The 15,829-nt window shown below is 54.3% G+C and overlaps 3 protein-coding genes across 16 annotated transcripts in view; 1 reads left to right on the forward strand and 2 right to left on the reverse strand.

Moving 5' to 3' along the window:
• Positions 1 to 1,479, reverse strand: part of TEAD3 (TEA domain transcription factor 3) — a gene marked incomplete at its 5' end in the record, with an annotated part of 23,434 nt that extends 21,955 nt beyond the window's left edge. Inside the window, 3 exons of the mRNA XM_082637725.1 lie at positions 234 to 755; positions 991 to 1,119; positions 1,371 to 1,479. Of these exons, the coding sequence (XP_082493851.1) occupies positions 234 to 755; positions 991 to 1,119; positions 1,371 to 1,479 (760 nt within the window). The remainder of the gene's footprint in view (positions 1 to 233; positions 756 to 990; positions 1,120 to 1,370) is intronic.
• The window catches only part of LOC309812928 (uncharacterized protein), a 136,604-nt gene continuing 121,489 nt past the window's right edge, over positions 715 to 15,829 (forward strand). For 10 of the 14 annotated variants that reach the window (XM_082637273.1, XM_082637283.1, XM_082637284.1 and 7 more), the window contains exons 1-2: positions 6,353 to 6,739; positions 9,562 to 9,687. The gene's annotated coding sequence lies outside the window, so the exon portion shown is untranslated. Of the gene's footprint in view, positions 1,071 to 6,352; positions 6,740 to 9,561; positions 9,688 to 15,829 lie in introns of those variants that run through there. The other 4 variants (XM_082637285.1, XM_082637275.1, XM_082637277.1 and 1 more) reach the window with 2 other exon arrangements.
• Positions 1,108 to 15,330, reverse strand: TULP1 (TUB like protein 1; the record flags this gene model as incomplete). Its single annotated transcript, XM_082637726.1, has 16 exons — positions 1,108 to 1,812; positions 3,726 to 3,897; positions 6,079 to 6,177; positions 6,257 to 6,368; positions 7,621 to 7,733; positions 7,909 to 8,079; positions 8,182 to 8,187; positions 11,084 to 11,106; positions 11,148 to 11,360; positions 12,141 to 12,260; positions 12,337 to 12,438; positions 13,157 to 13,300; positions 14,198 to 14,356; positions 14,666 to 14,744; positions 15,117 to 15,168; positions 15,284 to 15,330. 16 exons carry the CDS (start codon positions 15,328 to 15,330, stop codon positions 1,679 to 1,681), a joined length of 1,746 nt encoding a protein of 581 aa, XP_082493852.1. The 3' UTR covers positions 1,108 to 1,678.

The following is a 15,829-nucleotide window of genomic DNA, read 5'->3' on the forward strand; positions in this document are numbered from 1 at the left end:
ACTCGTCCGGGTCGCGGGGGGGTGGGATGGGGGGGGTGGGAGGGGTGGGCGGGGCTTCCCGGAGGGCTTCTCCCCCTTTCCTCTAAACTTCCCGGCACCCAGATCCGGGGCTCCGGCTCAGGCTGGACAATAGCTCTGGGAACCAGCCCCCCTCGAGTGCCCCCCTAACCCAGAACCAACCAACCAAACCACCTCTCCCAGCAGGGCCTCCTCCCGACGTCCGCCCGGCTTACCTGGTCCGATCTCGCGGGGGCGCTCCGGCCGGGCGGCTCCGCCGGGCCCGAGGGAGCGAAGAGGGGGGCCGGGGAAGGGGGGTCGTGGGGAGGGGGCTGACCGGAATGTGCGGAATGAGCCGGGCTGGAGCGGGAGGCGCCGGGCGCGGAGGAGGGAGCGAGCGGGACGGAAAGTTTGTGTTGAGGAGCCGGGACTGGGGGTGGGGGCTGCGGGGAAGGAGGGGGCGGGGCGCGCACGGGGGCGGGCACCGGCCTGGAGGGGCGGGGCCGCGCGGGGCCGCCCCCGACCGCGCTTGGGCTGCCCACCCTGACGCTTCGGGACCCCAGGCGGCCCCCGGCCTCTCCGCGCCCGGGCGCCCCGTTCCTCGCCCGCCGGAGCGGCGCTCTCAACCTCCCTTTGCCCTACTCTACCTCCCCAGTCCCCCGCCGGAATTTGGGGCTCCGGCCTGGGCGGGGCCGAGGGCGGAGCTCCCACCTCGGGGGCTGGACTCCCGTCGGTGCAGGGGCCCGGGTGCCGCGTCACTAGGAGCCCGGCGGAGCCGGGGCGCACGGTCTTCGGGTCTCCCTACCCCCTACCCGAGTCCCGAGCGGCCGAGGCGGAGCGCCTTCTCCCGACCGAGGGCCCGCCCCCTTACTCCTCGGGCCCCAGACCCGGCCCCGCCCTGGAGGCTGCGCCCGCCTTGCCCGAACCCGGTTTGTCTGGTTCTCCCCGAGAGGCTTGTTTCTCGAATTTCTCCCTTTCCCCCTCTTCCCGGACCTCCGGGGCCCTCCCTCTCGGCCCGGCTCCCCGGGGCCCCCGCGGGGGGCGTCTCGACATCGCGAGCCAGCCGAGTTTCGGTAGGACCCACGATGGGCGCGTGGGAGGGGACGCGGTAGCGCCCGGGGCCTGAGAGGGGTGGGGGGTGGGGAAGGGAGGCCTCCAGCCCGCCCTCCGGACCTCTCCCGCGCTCCGGACCCCTCCCGCCGCCTCTTTCTCCGCACGCGCTGAAGAACCACGGCTCCTCTTGGCCTAGGACGCAGCTTTATTGGGGATGTGGGTACCCGGTTTTCGTTCCCCATCACCTACCCCCTTCTCGGAGCCCGCCCCCCTCCTTGGAGCCCTAGTACGGTCCCAGAGGGGGTTAAAACAACACTGACTACTGCTCCTGGACAGGAAGTGACTGGGGCGCCGGGCGGGGGTGGTGGTGAAGCGGCGCAGGCTAGCTCCGCGACCAGATGTGCCGCTCCAACTCCAGATGTTCTTCATCTCCGTCCGACCCGCCGTGTGAGCTCCTCCCCTGCCTCGGCCTGTGCCAGGCTGGGCAGTGGATGGAGATCACCCGGAGACAGCGGGGTCAGCCCCCGACAAGGGAGGAGTCTTCAGTGGGGACTCTGGTGAAGGGACCGTTCAAGCCTCCAAAGTGAATCCTTTCCCCAACCCTGGGGGGCGCTGAGGACTACTAGGGTCACTCGCAGGCCAGCTTCCCGTCGAAACTGGAGAGGGCAATGGCGAAGGCCTGCAGGGCGCACAGCGGGTACCGGTAGTCTAGGGTGAAGGCGTCCTCGGCCACGCGGCCGAACTGCAGCACGATGTAGTCGGCTATGGACACAGACGGGGTGGGGGGGCCGGCCCGAGACCTCTTGGGTTCTCCCTCCTGGCAGACAGTGCCCTCAACATTGAGGGAAGTCCCCCACTCTTGTATTGGGGCCCCAGTCCTTAGCCACGTCTCAGTTATCCACCCCACCGTCCATCCACCCTCTTAACTCGCCCAGCAAGCCCCACTTGCCTGCAGCTTTACCAGCCACTGTAAGCCCCTGAGGGCGGCGACCCTGCCTTACCTTCTGCTGCCCAGGGCTATGCATATGACCAGCCCGCACTTAGAGAAACCGGTCAAACTTCCTTAAGCCTAGAATCCTTCCTTTCCAACGCCTCTGTGGTCTTTGCCCCATTCCTTCTTCTTCCCACCCCCAGACCCCATGTCCTGTCTTAGACCGCCAGCCTCATGGTTCCCTTCCTTATCCAGTGGCCCCCTCAGCCCCCATCCCATATCTGGCCCAGGTTTCCAGCCTCAATCCCAACACCTCCCCCAGCATCCATAGGGACAGGATGTTGCTAAAAATACCCCCAACCTCGGCCGACCAGGCTCCACCAGAAATGTGATCTGGAGAGCGGTTTTTCAAGGCCTCAGGACAGGTGACACAGGGGGCACATCCCTAGGATGGAGTGGGGGTAGGGAGCTCACTCAATGTTAACCAATCCTGGGAACCTGGAAAGCCCCTGGGAGATACCTTTCCATATCCAAACCCCTTCATCCTAGTGGGGACCTCTCCCCAAGGCTTGTAACAGGGGACATTTTTACTTAATTGTGTTCAAGGTACATTTTGTTTCCCTAACTCTTTGAGGGCAGGCCTTTGACCTCACTGGAGAGAGAACGATAGAAATGCTTGATTTATATTTCCTACTCCTAAAAGGCAGCCATCCTCATGGGGTTGGGCACTGGAGCCAGACTACCTGGGTTCTAATCCCACCTCTGCCTCTCACAAGCTATATGTATAAGTTACTTAACTTCTCTGTGCCTCAGTTTTCTCCTCTGCCAAACAGGGACAATAATAATACCTTCCTCACAGGGCTGTTGAAAAGATTTAATTTTTTTTTTCGGCGGCGCAGCTTGCAGAGATCTTAGTTCCCCGACCAGGGATTGAACCCGTGCCCTTGGCAGTGAAAGCACAGAATCCTAACCACTGGACCGCCAGGGAATTCCTGAAAAGATTTAATGATTCAGTATCTGTGAAGTCCTGAGGACAGTGCCTGGTCCATAGAAAGCACTGTGTAAGTGTTTATGAAATAAATTTTGAGGGCCAGGGTAACCGCCTGGAGTTGCTGAGAGACTTTGGATAATGGGCTGCCCTCTCTGAGCCTCAGCATCCTTCTTGGCCACATGGGGGTTGGTCTATCAGTCTTTTTTATTTTAAAATTTTTATTTATTATTATTATTATTTGGACGCGTCACATGGCTTGCAGTATCAGCTTGCGGGGTCTTAATTCCCTGACCAGGGATTGAACTCAGGGCCACGGCAGTGGAAGTGCTGAGTCCCAACCACTGGACCGCCAGGGAACTCCCTATCAGTGTTTTTTAAGCTCCAGCAGCGTAACTGTCCCTTCAACACAGCCTTACCCAGAATACCCCAATATCTACCCCAGGCTCTAGTCAGTGCTAGAAAGACGGCCTGGAACAGTGAGCCCCAGGACAACTGCTTGGAATATATAAGGCTCCTGGGAGCACAATGTCAATGCCCCCGCAGGAGAGAGTGACCTTCCTGAATGTTCCAGAGATAAAGGACAGCTCCACTCCAGTATATGTGTGTGCGTGTGTGTGTGTGTGTGTGTGTGTGTTATATAGAGAGAGAGGGAAAGGGAGAGAGAGAGATGGGAGGGTGGGGGAAAGACTTGAGTAAGGGTTGAGGTCATGGAGGTGGTGGGGAACAGCCTGGCTTGGGTCCTCAGATACTCACGGTCATCGGCGTGGACAATCTGGAAGTTCTTGACCGAGGCCTGGGTGACTCGGCCTTGGAAGTTGAGGGTGTAGGAGCCACTGTCATCATTCCAGATGGGGGGCTTGTTGTGTAGCTCGATGAGGCTCTCCAGTGTCTTGTTCTGCCAGCGCACCAGCAGCCCGTCGCTGGCCTGGGATGCCACGGGTGGGGCAGTATTAGGGAGAGGACAGTTAGGGATGGCTGAGATATCTCAGGACTGGTGATGAAGGGGTGGCTGGGGACGTGTGCATGCCCTTGTCTGTGTGCAGCCTGGGTGTCAACGTCCATGCAGGGTATCCTTGAGCGCATGCGCGGTCTCTGTGGCGTCCTTACGGGCAGGTTGTGTATCTGTGAGAATGGGCTTTGCCGTGGGATGCCAAAGTGGAGGGTTGGAAAGTGGAAAGTAGCATCTGGCACACAGGAGGTGCTCGATGCCATTGGTGCCCAAGGGGGTCTTAGGAACGGCCATATATACTGGCACCTATTACAAGGATGAACCAGCTATTCTAGGACTTACAAGGAGCTCACAGTTGGGCTTGGAGAGATGTATAGGTAAAGAGTAGTTAAAATAAAATGTCCTGGAAGAGTTTCTGGAAGGAAGGAGCAGTGTCTGTATGATGGTGCTTTTGAGATATTTCTTTCCTTAGTTTCTTTGTCACCTGTTCATGTTGATGACTTAGAATGAGTCCACTCAAGATCGTGTCCTCCAAGAAGCCTTCCTGACCCCATGTCTGATTTAGATGTCAGCTCTGAGCTTCCATAACACCTTGCTCTTACCATTTCTCCCACTGCACTGTTATGGACAGAATTAGATACCCTAACAGCATGCACAGTATTTGACTAATGGCTCTGTGTCTCAGTTTCCCTCACAACAGGGTTTTGTGAAGATTAAATGATTAATAGTGCATGAAGTGTTATTTAGATCAGTTCCTGGCACAGAGTAAATGCTCAATAAATATCAGATATTGTTTTGATGGTAACTCTTGTGTTGATTTTGGAACTTCAGTGCCTGGCTTTAATAAATGATTGTGGAATGAATGAACTGTAAGATGATGAAGAGGTACACAAAGCAGCACTGGGTAGTTCTTACCAAGCCCAAACACACATGGGAGGCACTGCCTCTGGAGGATTTATGTGTTTATTCCAGGATGGAAGGAGCAACTGTGGAACCCACAAGCTCTTAAAGACCGGAGCCTCCCAGGGCTCGTGCCCCATGGGTTGGCCAGGCCTCTGATTACAGTGTCTTTCCAGCAGGGAGGGATGTGTGATCAGCTGATGGGAGTATTCTTTTTCATTGCAAATGAGTAAAGTGACATCACTGTGAGTGTCCATGCCAGTCATCGGTCTCTGAAATCCTGGGCTCACCCAACTTGCAGTGCTAAGGAGCAGAGCGTGGGCCTGACACACTGAAGGAGGCCACCTCTCTCCAAGCCATTTCTCCATCTTACCCTACCCTTCACACACACACACACACAAAACAAACAACCCTTGCTTTTTAAAATATGTCAATCATATCACTCCTTTCCTCAAAACCCTGCTATAGCTTCCTGTTTCTCTGAGTAAAAACCAGTTATACAGACTCATCTGCCCCTCACTGCCACCTCTCTGACCTGCTCCTCCAACCCACCAGGCACTCCTGCCTCAGGGCCTTTGCACTGTCTCTTCCCCCTGCCTGAATGTTCTTTCCCCAGCTATTTGCAGGCTTGTGCCTCACCTCCTTCAAATTTCATCTTCTCACTCTGACCACTGTATTTAAATTGAAACCTACACACACACACACACACACACACACACACACACACACACACACACACACACACACACACACCCCTCATCTCCTTTCCCTTGTTCGACTTTTTCTTTTTTCCCCACAGTACTTATCACCTTCTAACATACTACACAATTTACTTATTTATCACAATTATTGTCTACTGTCTGCCTCCCTCCACTAGAATGCCCGCTTCATGAGTGCAGATCTTTGTTTTGTCCACTGATGTCTCCAGTTGCCTAGACTAATACTTGGCACTCAATGTATGTGTGTTGAATGAATATATGAATGAGTGATTTGATGTAAACTGAAAAAAAACAAAGCAAAACAAAACAATCCCTATTGTGCTTGTTTCGGTGAATTCAGTGAAAAACCCCCGAATTGAATTCATTCCACAAGTTACCAGAATGAATTTGTGACAGGGTGATGGGTGTGCTCAGGGGTTTGGGTACTGGGCAGGCCGAGCCCCCGCCCCCGCCCCCCAGCTTCCTAAGAGTGGGTTACAAGCAGGTCAGTACGGAGCAGGACCCTCTGGGAAGGGCTTCAGGGAGGTGCGGGGCTCACATTGCGGGGCCGAATGGGGACCCTCTCCTTGTCCGAATTCATGCCGGGAATGATGACCGTCATGCGCCGGGGACCTCGGAAGCCCAGCACGTTGGTTTCCTGGGAGGGAGATGCGCGTTAGGCCGGCCCCGGCGAGAGGAGGGGCCTGCCTGCCGCGGGGGACAGGTGGGACTCTCACATAGATCACAGCCGCCAGCTCCTGCCGAAGGCTCCCCACATCCGTGCTGCCTCCGCGGTGCGGGTTCTGCCCATTGTCGAAGACGGTAAAGCGGTTCCCCAGGAGGTTGGACCTGCAAGCAGGGTGGAGCTGGGGGCGGGGCTGAGGAGGGTCCACACCCCTCCTCCCAGACCCTTCCTCACAGCCAAGCTTTGAGAGCTTCCTACCTCAAGCACGGGTGTGTATTAGGACCGGAGCAATTCAGGTCCCCTGCCCCTGGCTTCCGCCATGAAGTCTCTTTTTTTTTTTTTTTTTTTTTTGCGGTACGCGGGCCTCTCACTGTTGTGGTCTCTCCCGTTGCGGAGCACAGGCTCCGGACACGCAGGCTCAGCGGCCATGGCTCACGGGCCCAGCCGCTCCGCGGCATGTGGGATCTTCCCGGACCGGGGCACGAACCCGTATCCCCTGCATCGGCAGGCGGACTCTCAATCACTGCGCCACCAGGTAAGCCCTACCATGAAGTCTTTTTAAAAGCTGGATCTAGAAGGAGACTGGGCAGCTTTCAAATCTCAGCTCCATCTCTTACTAGCTGTATGACCCCAGGCAAGTTACTTAAACTCTTAGTCTCAACTTCCCCATCTGTAAAATGGGCATGATAACAGTATTTACCCCATTTGGTTGATAAGAGGATTGAATGGATTCATATTTGGAAGCTACTTAGAAATACACCTAACACATAGGTAGGCCTTACATAAGTGTTTGTTAAATAAATAAATTAAAGAAATAAGGCCTGACTCGGGGGTTCACTTTCCCTTCACCTCAGATTTGTGGTGAGGATTACATGAGCTATATGGAGAGACATAGCACAGCGTAGGTGCTGAATATTTATTTGTTCGTTCAGTTGGTAAATATTTATTGAATAGTTACTATGTGCCACGTGCTAGGAATTCAACCGTGAACAAGACAGGCATAATCCCTGTCCCATGGACCTTATGTCCTACTCCAAGTGAGGTCTCTGGACCAGCAGTGTGGGCATCACCTGGGTGCTTCTTAGAAATGCAGAACCTCACTCCTTGCCCAGACCCACTGAACCTTGTTTTTTTTTTTGGGGGTAGGGGGGGCGCAGGGAGCTCACCCTGCAGCTTGCAGGATCTCAGTTCCACAGACCAGGGATTGAACCTGGGCCACGGCAGTGAAAGCCCAGAATCCTAACTACTAAGCCACCAGGGAACTCCCCCCACTGAATCATTTTAACAAGACCCCCAAGTGATCTATGCCTGTCAAAGTGTGAGAAGCCCCGGCCAGGGGACAATTCCAGAGTGTCCGATGTGGTGGGCACTCTGCCAGGCACAGAGGTGACTGGCCACTGAGATTCCAAGCCCCACCTCAGCTTCCCGATGAAATTCTCCCCTCCTCGGGACAGATTGGTGGGGTCACTGGAGATGAGGTAATTGGCTGTCTTGCTCCGTTTCCGTTTCCTGCCAGCCAGGAGGAACACCTGGGGAGAGGGGTCACAGAGATGCGCTGGAGGAAGGAGGTGCACCCGGGGAAAGAGAAGGCCCATTTGCCCCGCAGCCCTCCCCCCACCGCACTTTGGCTCTAGACTCTCCCTCAGTCTGGGTCCTGGCCCCTCCACTCTCCGTCCCACTGGCTGCCACCTCTCTCCGACCCACCTTCTTCTCTGTGTCCAGGTGCAGGAAGTAGGAGGGATACAGGCCCCGGTCCATGCCCTTCTTGTCCCGGGTCAGCCGGCAGCGGACCGTCTGGCCCTGGGGGGCAGGCCGAAGCACGAACTCCTGGGGTTCGTCCACTTCCACGGGTGGGGATGGGGCCCTCTCCTCCTTCTGGGTGGGGGCAGAAGGTGCATCAGCCCCAGAGCACTAGCTTCCTGGCCCTCAGCAGGTCCCCAGTGCCAGGATGCAGGCAGGGCAGGCAGGACAACTCACCGTTTTCTGTTTGGGGAGAGAACAGAGGCTGTTAGAGTGCAGCCGGCCCCTTCCCCAGCAGCTCACCAGGCCGTGTTAGGAAGCTCTGGAGAGCTTTGTGCTTTATTACTATTTTGTTTAGCTTGTGGTTAAGAGCCCAGGCTCTGGAGCCAGACAGCCTGGGTTCAAATCCTGATTCCACCACTAACTGTCTGTCATGGTTTTTAAGTTTTAACCACACTGTGACTCAGTTTTTTCATCGGAGAAGTATGTAGGGTTGGGGTGGATACCTGGGACAGACCTTAGTTTATATATTTAACAGACACTCATAGAAAGTCTACCAATGTGCCAGGAATTATTCTAAGCACTTTCCAAATATTAACTCATTCCTCTTATCAGTAACTACTGAGGTAGTTGTTCCATTATACAGGTGAAGAAGCTGAGGCTCAGAGAGCTTAAATAACTGGTCCAAGTTCACATAGTAAGAGGTGAAGCTGGGCTTTGAATGCTGTTAAACCCAGAGCCTTTAGAAAGACCTTCCATCATATGGATGCTCTCAGGGGGTGAACTGAGGTGAGGCTGAAGGTGTGGATTGCTGTGCTCTAAGCACATGGTGTTATAGAAGTGTCAGCTACCACTATAATTATAGCAGGCGGTAAATACTCAATGAATGTAGCAGCCAACCTCCAACATGGCCCCCGATGCTCCCTGCCTCCTGGTATTTATGCCCATGTGTAGACCCTTCCCACACTGTGTCAGCATTGGTCTTTGTGACCAGTAGGATATGGCAGAAGTGATGGGCGGTCACTTCTAAGGCTAGGTCATAAAAGATATTACAGCTTCTGCCTTGCTGTATCTCTTGGGCCACTCTTGGGCTCTGGGGCAAGTTGGCTGCCATGTCTTAAGGACAGTCAAGCAGCCTCTGGAGAGGCTTCCAGCCAACAATCATGACAGTGAACCATTTTAGAAGTGGATCCTCCATTTCCAGTCAAGCTTTCAGAACGACCACAGCCCCAGCTGACATCTCGACTGCAACCTCACAGGAGACCCTGAGTCAAAACTACCCCTGCTGAGCCACTCCTAGATTTCTGACTCAGAGAAATTAAGAAAATAAATTGTCGTTTTAAGTTTTGGGGTGGTTGTTATATAGCAATACATAGTCAATACAATGAATGAATAAATAAGCTCATTTTGCTCTTTGAAAAACTTTTAATAACTGTGTGGTTGCATTAGGCCCTAGGGTGGCCTAGTGACCACCCTACCATTGCCCCTTCTGTTCTTACAAACCTCGTGCCCTTTGCTGTCATGTTCTGTCCCTCACAAGAGGGGGAACCAAGACTCTAACCCCAAGTTTCCCAGCTGGGGAGACAAGGGACTGCCACCTGTGTGTGTGCATTTCAGGTGTAAATGCTGTCTGGGAGCCACTAAGAAGGCCTGATGTGCTGAGGTTGCCCATTTTTGCTGAGGGCAGGTTTGCACTGTGTGTGAAGTGAGGCTGGTGTTAGGGAGCGGGCTCTTAGCCTCCAGGTAAGTGGCATCTCTTCTCTGCTCTAGGCTGCTCTAAAAGAAACTTGGGAAATCCAAGACTATGTTTGGAATGTGGTGTGGGGAAAGCCAGACTCATTCAAACATTTTTACAGAGGTGAATTTCAAGGGCCTACTATATTAAAGGCTGTACTGCAGTTATATTCTTTCTGGAAGACAATAAACTGGCCTTTCAGTTATATATCAGTTTCTGGTGATCTTGGCTAATGTGAATCAGTCCCCCAAGACCTGACCACTCCTGTACAAAGGAATAAACCCACAAACTAAGATACCCCCAGGCCCTGCCCTCAGGATGATGTCTCCACTCATGGAAACCTGTTTCTCGAAGACTTTCATCACTTCTCTCTCCAGTTCGACCTCTCTCTCCCGCTTACTCCTGCCTGTGCATGTTGGTACCTGAGTCCTGTTTGTGAGTGGGGGCTGTATTGGAAATATTTAACAACGTGTTCTGCCCATGGAGACTGCACCGTCAAAGTGGACACTGGTAGGACTGGAAGAGGTCCTGGAGGCCTCTGATGGCCAGTGTTAACCCTTTGGTTGCTGGATAGTTTGGATGCTGGAAGGTTGGGAGGGCCTGGGTGGGAGAGCACAAAGCACTCTGAGCAGTATCTCAGAGCAGCAGAGTGGAACTATTTTAATAACTCAAGTACGGGGTGGATGGGTGGGGAGGTGGGAAAAATTGGGAGATTGGGATTGACATATATACACTAATATGTATAAAATAGACAACTAATGAAAACCTGCTGTATAGCACAGGGAACTCTACATAACGCTCTGTGGTGACCTAAATGGGAAGGAAATCCAAAAAAGAAGGGATATATTATGCATATAGCTGATTCACTTTGCTATATAGCAGAAACTAACACAACATTGTAAAGCAACTATACCCCAATTTAAAAAAGTAATAGGGCTTCCCTGGTGGCTCAGTGGTTGAGAGTCCACCTGCCGATGCAGGGGACACGGGTTTGTGCCCTGGTCCGGGAAGATCCCACATGCCGCAGAGCAGCTAGGCCTGTGAGCCATGGCTGCTGAGCCTGCATGTCCGGAGCCTGTGCTCCGCAACGGGAGAGGCCACAACAGTGAGAGGCCCGCGTACCGCAAAAAAAAATAAAATAAAAATAAAAAGTAATAGCTCAACTACAGCTGGCTGTCAGTCAGTCAGTGTGCCCAGGGATGTGCATGCATGTGTCTGTCTGCCTGTGCTCCACCTCCCTGGTACAGAAAATGTGTGACTCTCATGTGGGGGCCATGAGAGCATCTCCAGCTGTGTCTGATAGTTAGGCTGCAGCGGGGAGGGCTCAGAGCGGGTGACATAAGGCCCCCGGGTGGCCAGTCCCAGCCTGGTGACCCCACAACTGCCTCTTCTGTTCTCACAAACCTGGTTCCCTTTGTCCTCATATCCTGTCACCAGAGAGGCAGCTAAGATTCTAACCCCAAGTGACTCCATGGTCCCAGCCCACGAGGTCCCACACTCAGGTCCCCCAAGCCCAGACCCCTGCCACTGCTCCCTGGAGGGACCTCACCCTCTCCCGTCTGGGCTCCAACCTTTTTGCCTTTTCCTTTTGCTTTGCCCTTCTGATTGCTGTTCTTGGTCACCACAGCTGCCACCTCTTCCTCCTCCTCCTCCTTCTCCTCTTCTGAGCCTTTGGGAGTGCCTGAGCATTGTAGGGGAGCAAGTCTGTTAACCCCTTACCCTGGCAGAACCCATCCTGTTTTGCAAGGTACGTCCAACACCCACGCCTCACTTGGACCCCTTCCACAACCACAAGAGACCAACCCCCTTTCACTATTATCAGAAAGTAATAGGGCTTCCCTGGTGGCGCAGTGGTTAAGAATCCGCCTGCCAATGTAGGGGACACGGGTTCGAGCCCTGGTCTGGGAAGATCCCACATGCCGCGGAACAGCCAAGCCCGTGCACCACAACTACTGAGCCTGCGCTCTAGAGCCCACGAGCCACAACTACTGAAGCCTGCGCGCCTAGAGCCCGTGCTCCGCAACAAGAGAAGCCACAGCAATGAGAAGCCTGTGCACCGCAACGAAGAGCAGCCCCCGCTCGCCACAACTAGAGAAAGCCTGCGCGCAGCAACGAAGACCCAATGCAGCCAAAAATAATAAATAAATAAAATAACTAAATTAAAAAAAGAAAAGAAAAGAAAGTAATAGCCTCAAAAAAGCTAAGACACTGCCTGAGGCCACACAGCTATTAAAGTGGGGGTCAAGATGCCCCCAGTCTTCTGACTTTATTATCTTTTTTTATTGGAGTATAGTTGCTTTACACTGCTGTGTCAGTTTCTGCTATACAGCAAAGCGAATAATCCATACATATACCAAGTCTTTGACTTTAGAACCCCTACTCCTCACCTTATGCTGCATCCCTCCTTCCACACCCATGACTGCCTCTGGATGTCCTGACACCAGAGGCCACTGCCACCCACCTTTCTTCTTCAGAGCTTTTTCCCCAGGGTCATCGCCCCCAACCAGAAACATGGCTGCCGGTGTCTTCTTCCTCACTCTGGTCGGGCTCACTGAGCTGTCCTTGTCGGCCTCCCCGGACCCTGTGTGTGTGGATGTGAAGAGGTCACACCCCCCGCCTCACCCAGAGTCCCTTGTTCCTCCGCAGACCAGGCTCACCTTTCTTCTTCATCTTTCTTATCTTGGTCCCTTCCCCTGCTGATGCCTCCTTCTTCTTAATCCGCAGAGGTTTCAGTGGGGGGACAGGGCTTCCAAGGTCCTCTGGAAATGGAGGGTGGGAGTTAGACAAAGAAGAGCCACCTTCCAACCCACTCATTGTTCCTTCAGTCCCCAGGGAGGCCCACAGCACCTTCTGCTTGTCTTGTTTTTAACCCTGAGTCCAAAAAGGACTGGATGAACACCAGGAGTTTAATAAGTAGTTAATGAATGAATGAATGGATGAATGCCAGGCCTCCTAGCTGAGCCTCTGAATCCCAGCTCCCACCCCATCTCCTCCAGTAAACCTCCTGTGGTCAGTGCTACAGACAGTCCTCCCCGCCCCTCCGAGAGGCCCAAGGTCTTAGCTACATGTCCACACGTAGACCAGACCCCAGTACCCATGGGGCAAGGTGCCCCAGCCAGGGAGCTATCACAGCATTTATTCACTGATTGATTTTTTACTATAATCGCTTTGATACTTTTGTAAAAATCATAAAAATAATACATCTGGAGTTAAAAAAAATCACAAAGAAAACTAAAATCCTCTGCCCTCCCTGGCTTACAGAGCACCCTGGGCGGGGGGCTGGGGGGATGGTGGAGGGAGCACATATTGATTTAAGGACCATTGGAGGGAAGAAGCCACCAAAGGGAAAAACTCTTGGGTCCAGGCACCCGGGAGCTTTTTGATGTCTCAACTCCTAGGTATCCATGAGACACCAGGCCCCTCAGGGGTAGGGCTAGTTTTGTGTGTCTTTGCCCCCTCTGGACCCTCAACACCCACCCTTCAGACCCTGAGCCTTGGCCTTCCTCTCCTTGATGTCTGCAGAAGCCTTCTCTTTGGGGGGCTTCTTGGGAGGCAGACGGATTTTCTCTTTCTTTTCCTTCTCCTCCTTGTCCTCTTCCTCCTCCTCCTCCTCCTCCACCCCTGCAGGTAAAAACTGCTCATAACGGGGGCTGGGGTGGGCCCCATTATGTGGGGAGCCCAGTCCTTCCAGATTGCTGGGAGGTGGTGAAGGAGCTGGGGGTAGGAGGCTCCCCTTCTGGAACAGAAACAGGAGGAAGAAAGGAGTTTCGGCACCTTCCTCAAAGGGGGTGACCCCAGGGTCTTCCAAGGTCTACAAGTCAGGAGAGAGAGCTGGAGTTGGGGGGATGCTGGGGGCTTGGCAATCCTGTTCTGGGAAAACGCCCTTCTCTTCAGGTCCTTCCTCTCTCTCTCTGGGACCCTCAGCTCTTCACACACTCTCCTGGGGTCTTTCAGTTTTCCCTTCTCTGCCCCTTCTAAAAGACACCTGCACTGCTTTTCCCACTCTGCTTCTCCCTGTCCTGGTCTGTTGCTGTTTCAAACTTCTAGCCAGACCCGTCTGAGCTACCTCCGGCCCCTAGATGCAGGTTTTTTTTGTTTTTTAATTTTTTAAAATATTTATTTATTAAAAATTTTTTTGGGCTGTGCCGGGTCTTAGTTGCAGCACGCAGGATCTTCCTTGTGGCATGCGGGGGTCTTTAGTTGCGGCATGCATGTGGGATCTATTTCCTCGACCAGGGATGGAACCTGGGCCCCCTGCATTGGGAGGGTGGAGTCTTACCCACCGGACCACCAGGGAAGCTGCAGTTTAAGGCAAAACTCTTAACCTCAATGTGCCTCGGTTTCCCCCTCCCGACGATGGGACAAGGACACGAGAATAAAGGTTTTCCTGGCTCAAAGACGAAGCCAGGGACGTGGACGCGGTTTTTCCGAGTTGTCTGCCTCTCTCCATCTGCTGTTCCTGTCCAGCCCCTTCCCTCCTCCTCTCCAGACGCCCCCTTCCTTCTGGCGCTCTCTCACCGTCCTCCGCGTCTGGGGCGCGGGCTACCAGGAAGGTCTCCCGGGGGTCGCGCTTCTTGGCCTCGGGGTCCCTGAGGAACTTGGCGTAGACAGTCTGCAGCTCCCGGGCCTCGGCTGGCTCCCGCGAGGGCTCCTCCCGCGGGCTCCTCCTCCGTCCCGCTGAGCCGAGATGCGCGGGTCAGGCGGGACCTCCAACGGCGCCCACTCCCCCTCAGGCTCCTCACCCTGGGGTCTCCCTTGGGCTCTGTTTCCACCTTGGACACCCCTCTCCCAGCTTTCATCATCCCTACACTCCTCCTACCCCCCAGCTCAACCCCAAGCCCGCTCCGCCGCTTCCCCGTCCAGTTACCCCCCCTCCCCAGAACCCTTGAGTCTGGGTTCCCAGACTCAAGGACACCCTCGCCTGCGGTCCTTCCCTCCCGTGACCCTCACCCTGGGGGGCGCCCCGGGGCCCAGCCTTCCGCACGCCTCCAGGTCTCAGGGGCTTGGATCCCGTGGGGCAGGGGCACTCTGGGGCTTCTGTCTTCTTCTTCCTCAACTTCTGTCGCTGCAGAGTGGGGGTCAAGAGGAGGGAGGGGAAGGAAAGGGGGGCTCTGAGGGCTGTCTATCACTCTCTAATCCCTTGAGCCGCCAGAAATAACCGCAGATTATCGGGAGGGGAACTGCGCCCCTTCCTGGGGTGAGGAAGGATGACCCCCTCCCGTGTACCACGGCCACCTCCAATGCCCCAAAGCCCAAGTTCCTCCCTTGGATACCCCATACTCCCAAACAGCCCCTTCGTGCAAAAACAAAACAAAACAAAAACTTCCAGGGAAGCAACAAGCCCCAGAGGCTGCTGAGGGGGACCCTCCCCACTCTCAGACCCCCTACGCTGTGTGGGGGGCTCTTTCTGTCTCTTCTCCAAGCAGGGGTGACATACCTGCTTGGTGCGCTGCTGGACCTCCGGGCTCTGGCCTTCCTCCTCATGTCCGCTGAGGGTAGCAAAGGAATCGGTCTGTCTCCCTCCCCTTTTCCTGCCCCTCCCCAAACCCTCCATCTGGCCCCCCCACCAGGGTTCAGGTAGGATGAGGTGAGGGCTTTCCAGACCTGTCTGAGGTCCACACCTCTCGTAGGGTGTCGTCCTGAAGTGGCATGGTGCCTGCGCCTATCCACAGTCCCTGCTCTGGCCACCCTGCAGCCCTAGAAGCTTCCCCGCTGGCCCCAGCTAATCCGGGCTCAGCTTCACCCCCACCTCCTGCTGGCTCAAGAGGGTGGCAGCACCGTGGGAGGTGCTTGTGCCCCGAACCCACCCACCTGCCTGGCCCACTGAGGGAAGAGGCTGAAAACTCAGATCCTCAGCGGCCTGAAGGATGGCATCACTGTACCAGGTCCTCCCGCGCCCTGAGCTTTGGCTTAGAGATGCTGATTTGTATTGATAATTTGTTGGTGGTAAATGGGGCATGGGAAGAAAATATGACATCAGATCCTGTATTTATCTTTCTTTTTCATTAAAAAAAATAAAAACTAGGATTTACTAATATTTAATGTATATGGATTGATAGATGCATGTGTATATACTTTATAAAGAAACATGCCTATATTCTGGGTGTCCACCTAAATATCTTTTTACTGATAAGGAACTTTTTTTTTTTT

The sequence above is a fragment of the Mesoplodon mirus genome (genome assembly GCF_964341445.2).
Source record: "Mesoplodon mirus genome assembly, chromosome: 12".
NCBI classification, from domain to species: Eukaryota; Metazoa; Chordata; class Mammalia; order Artiodactyla; family Ziphiidae; genus Mesoplodon; species Mesoplodon mirus.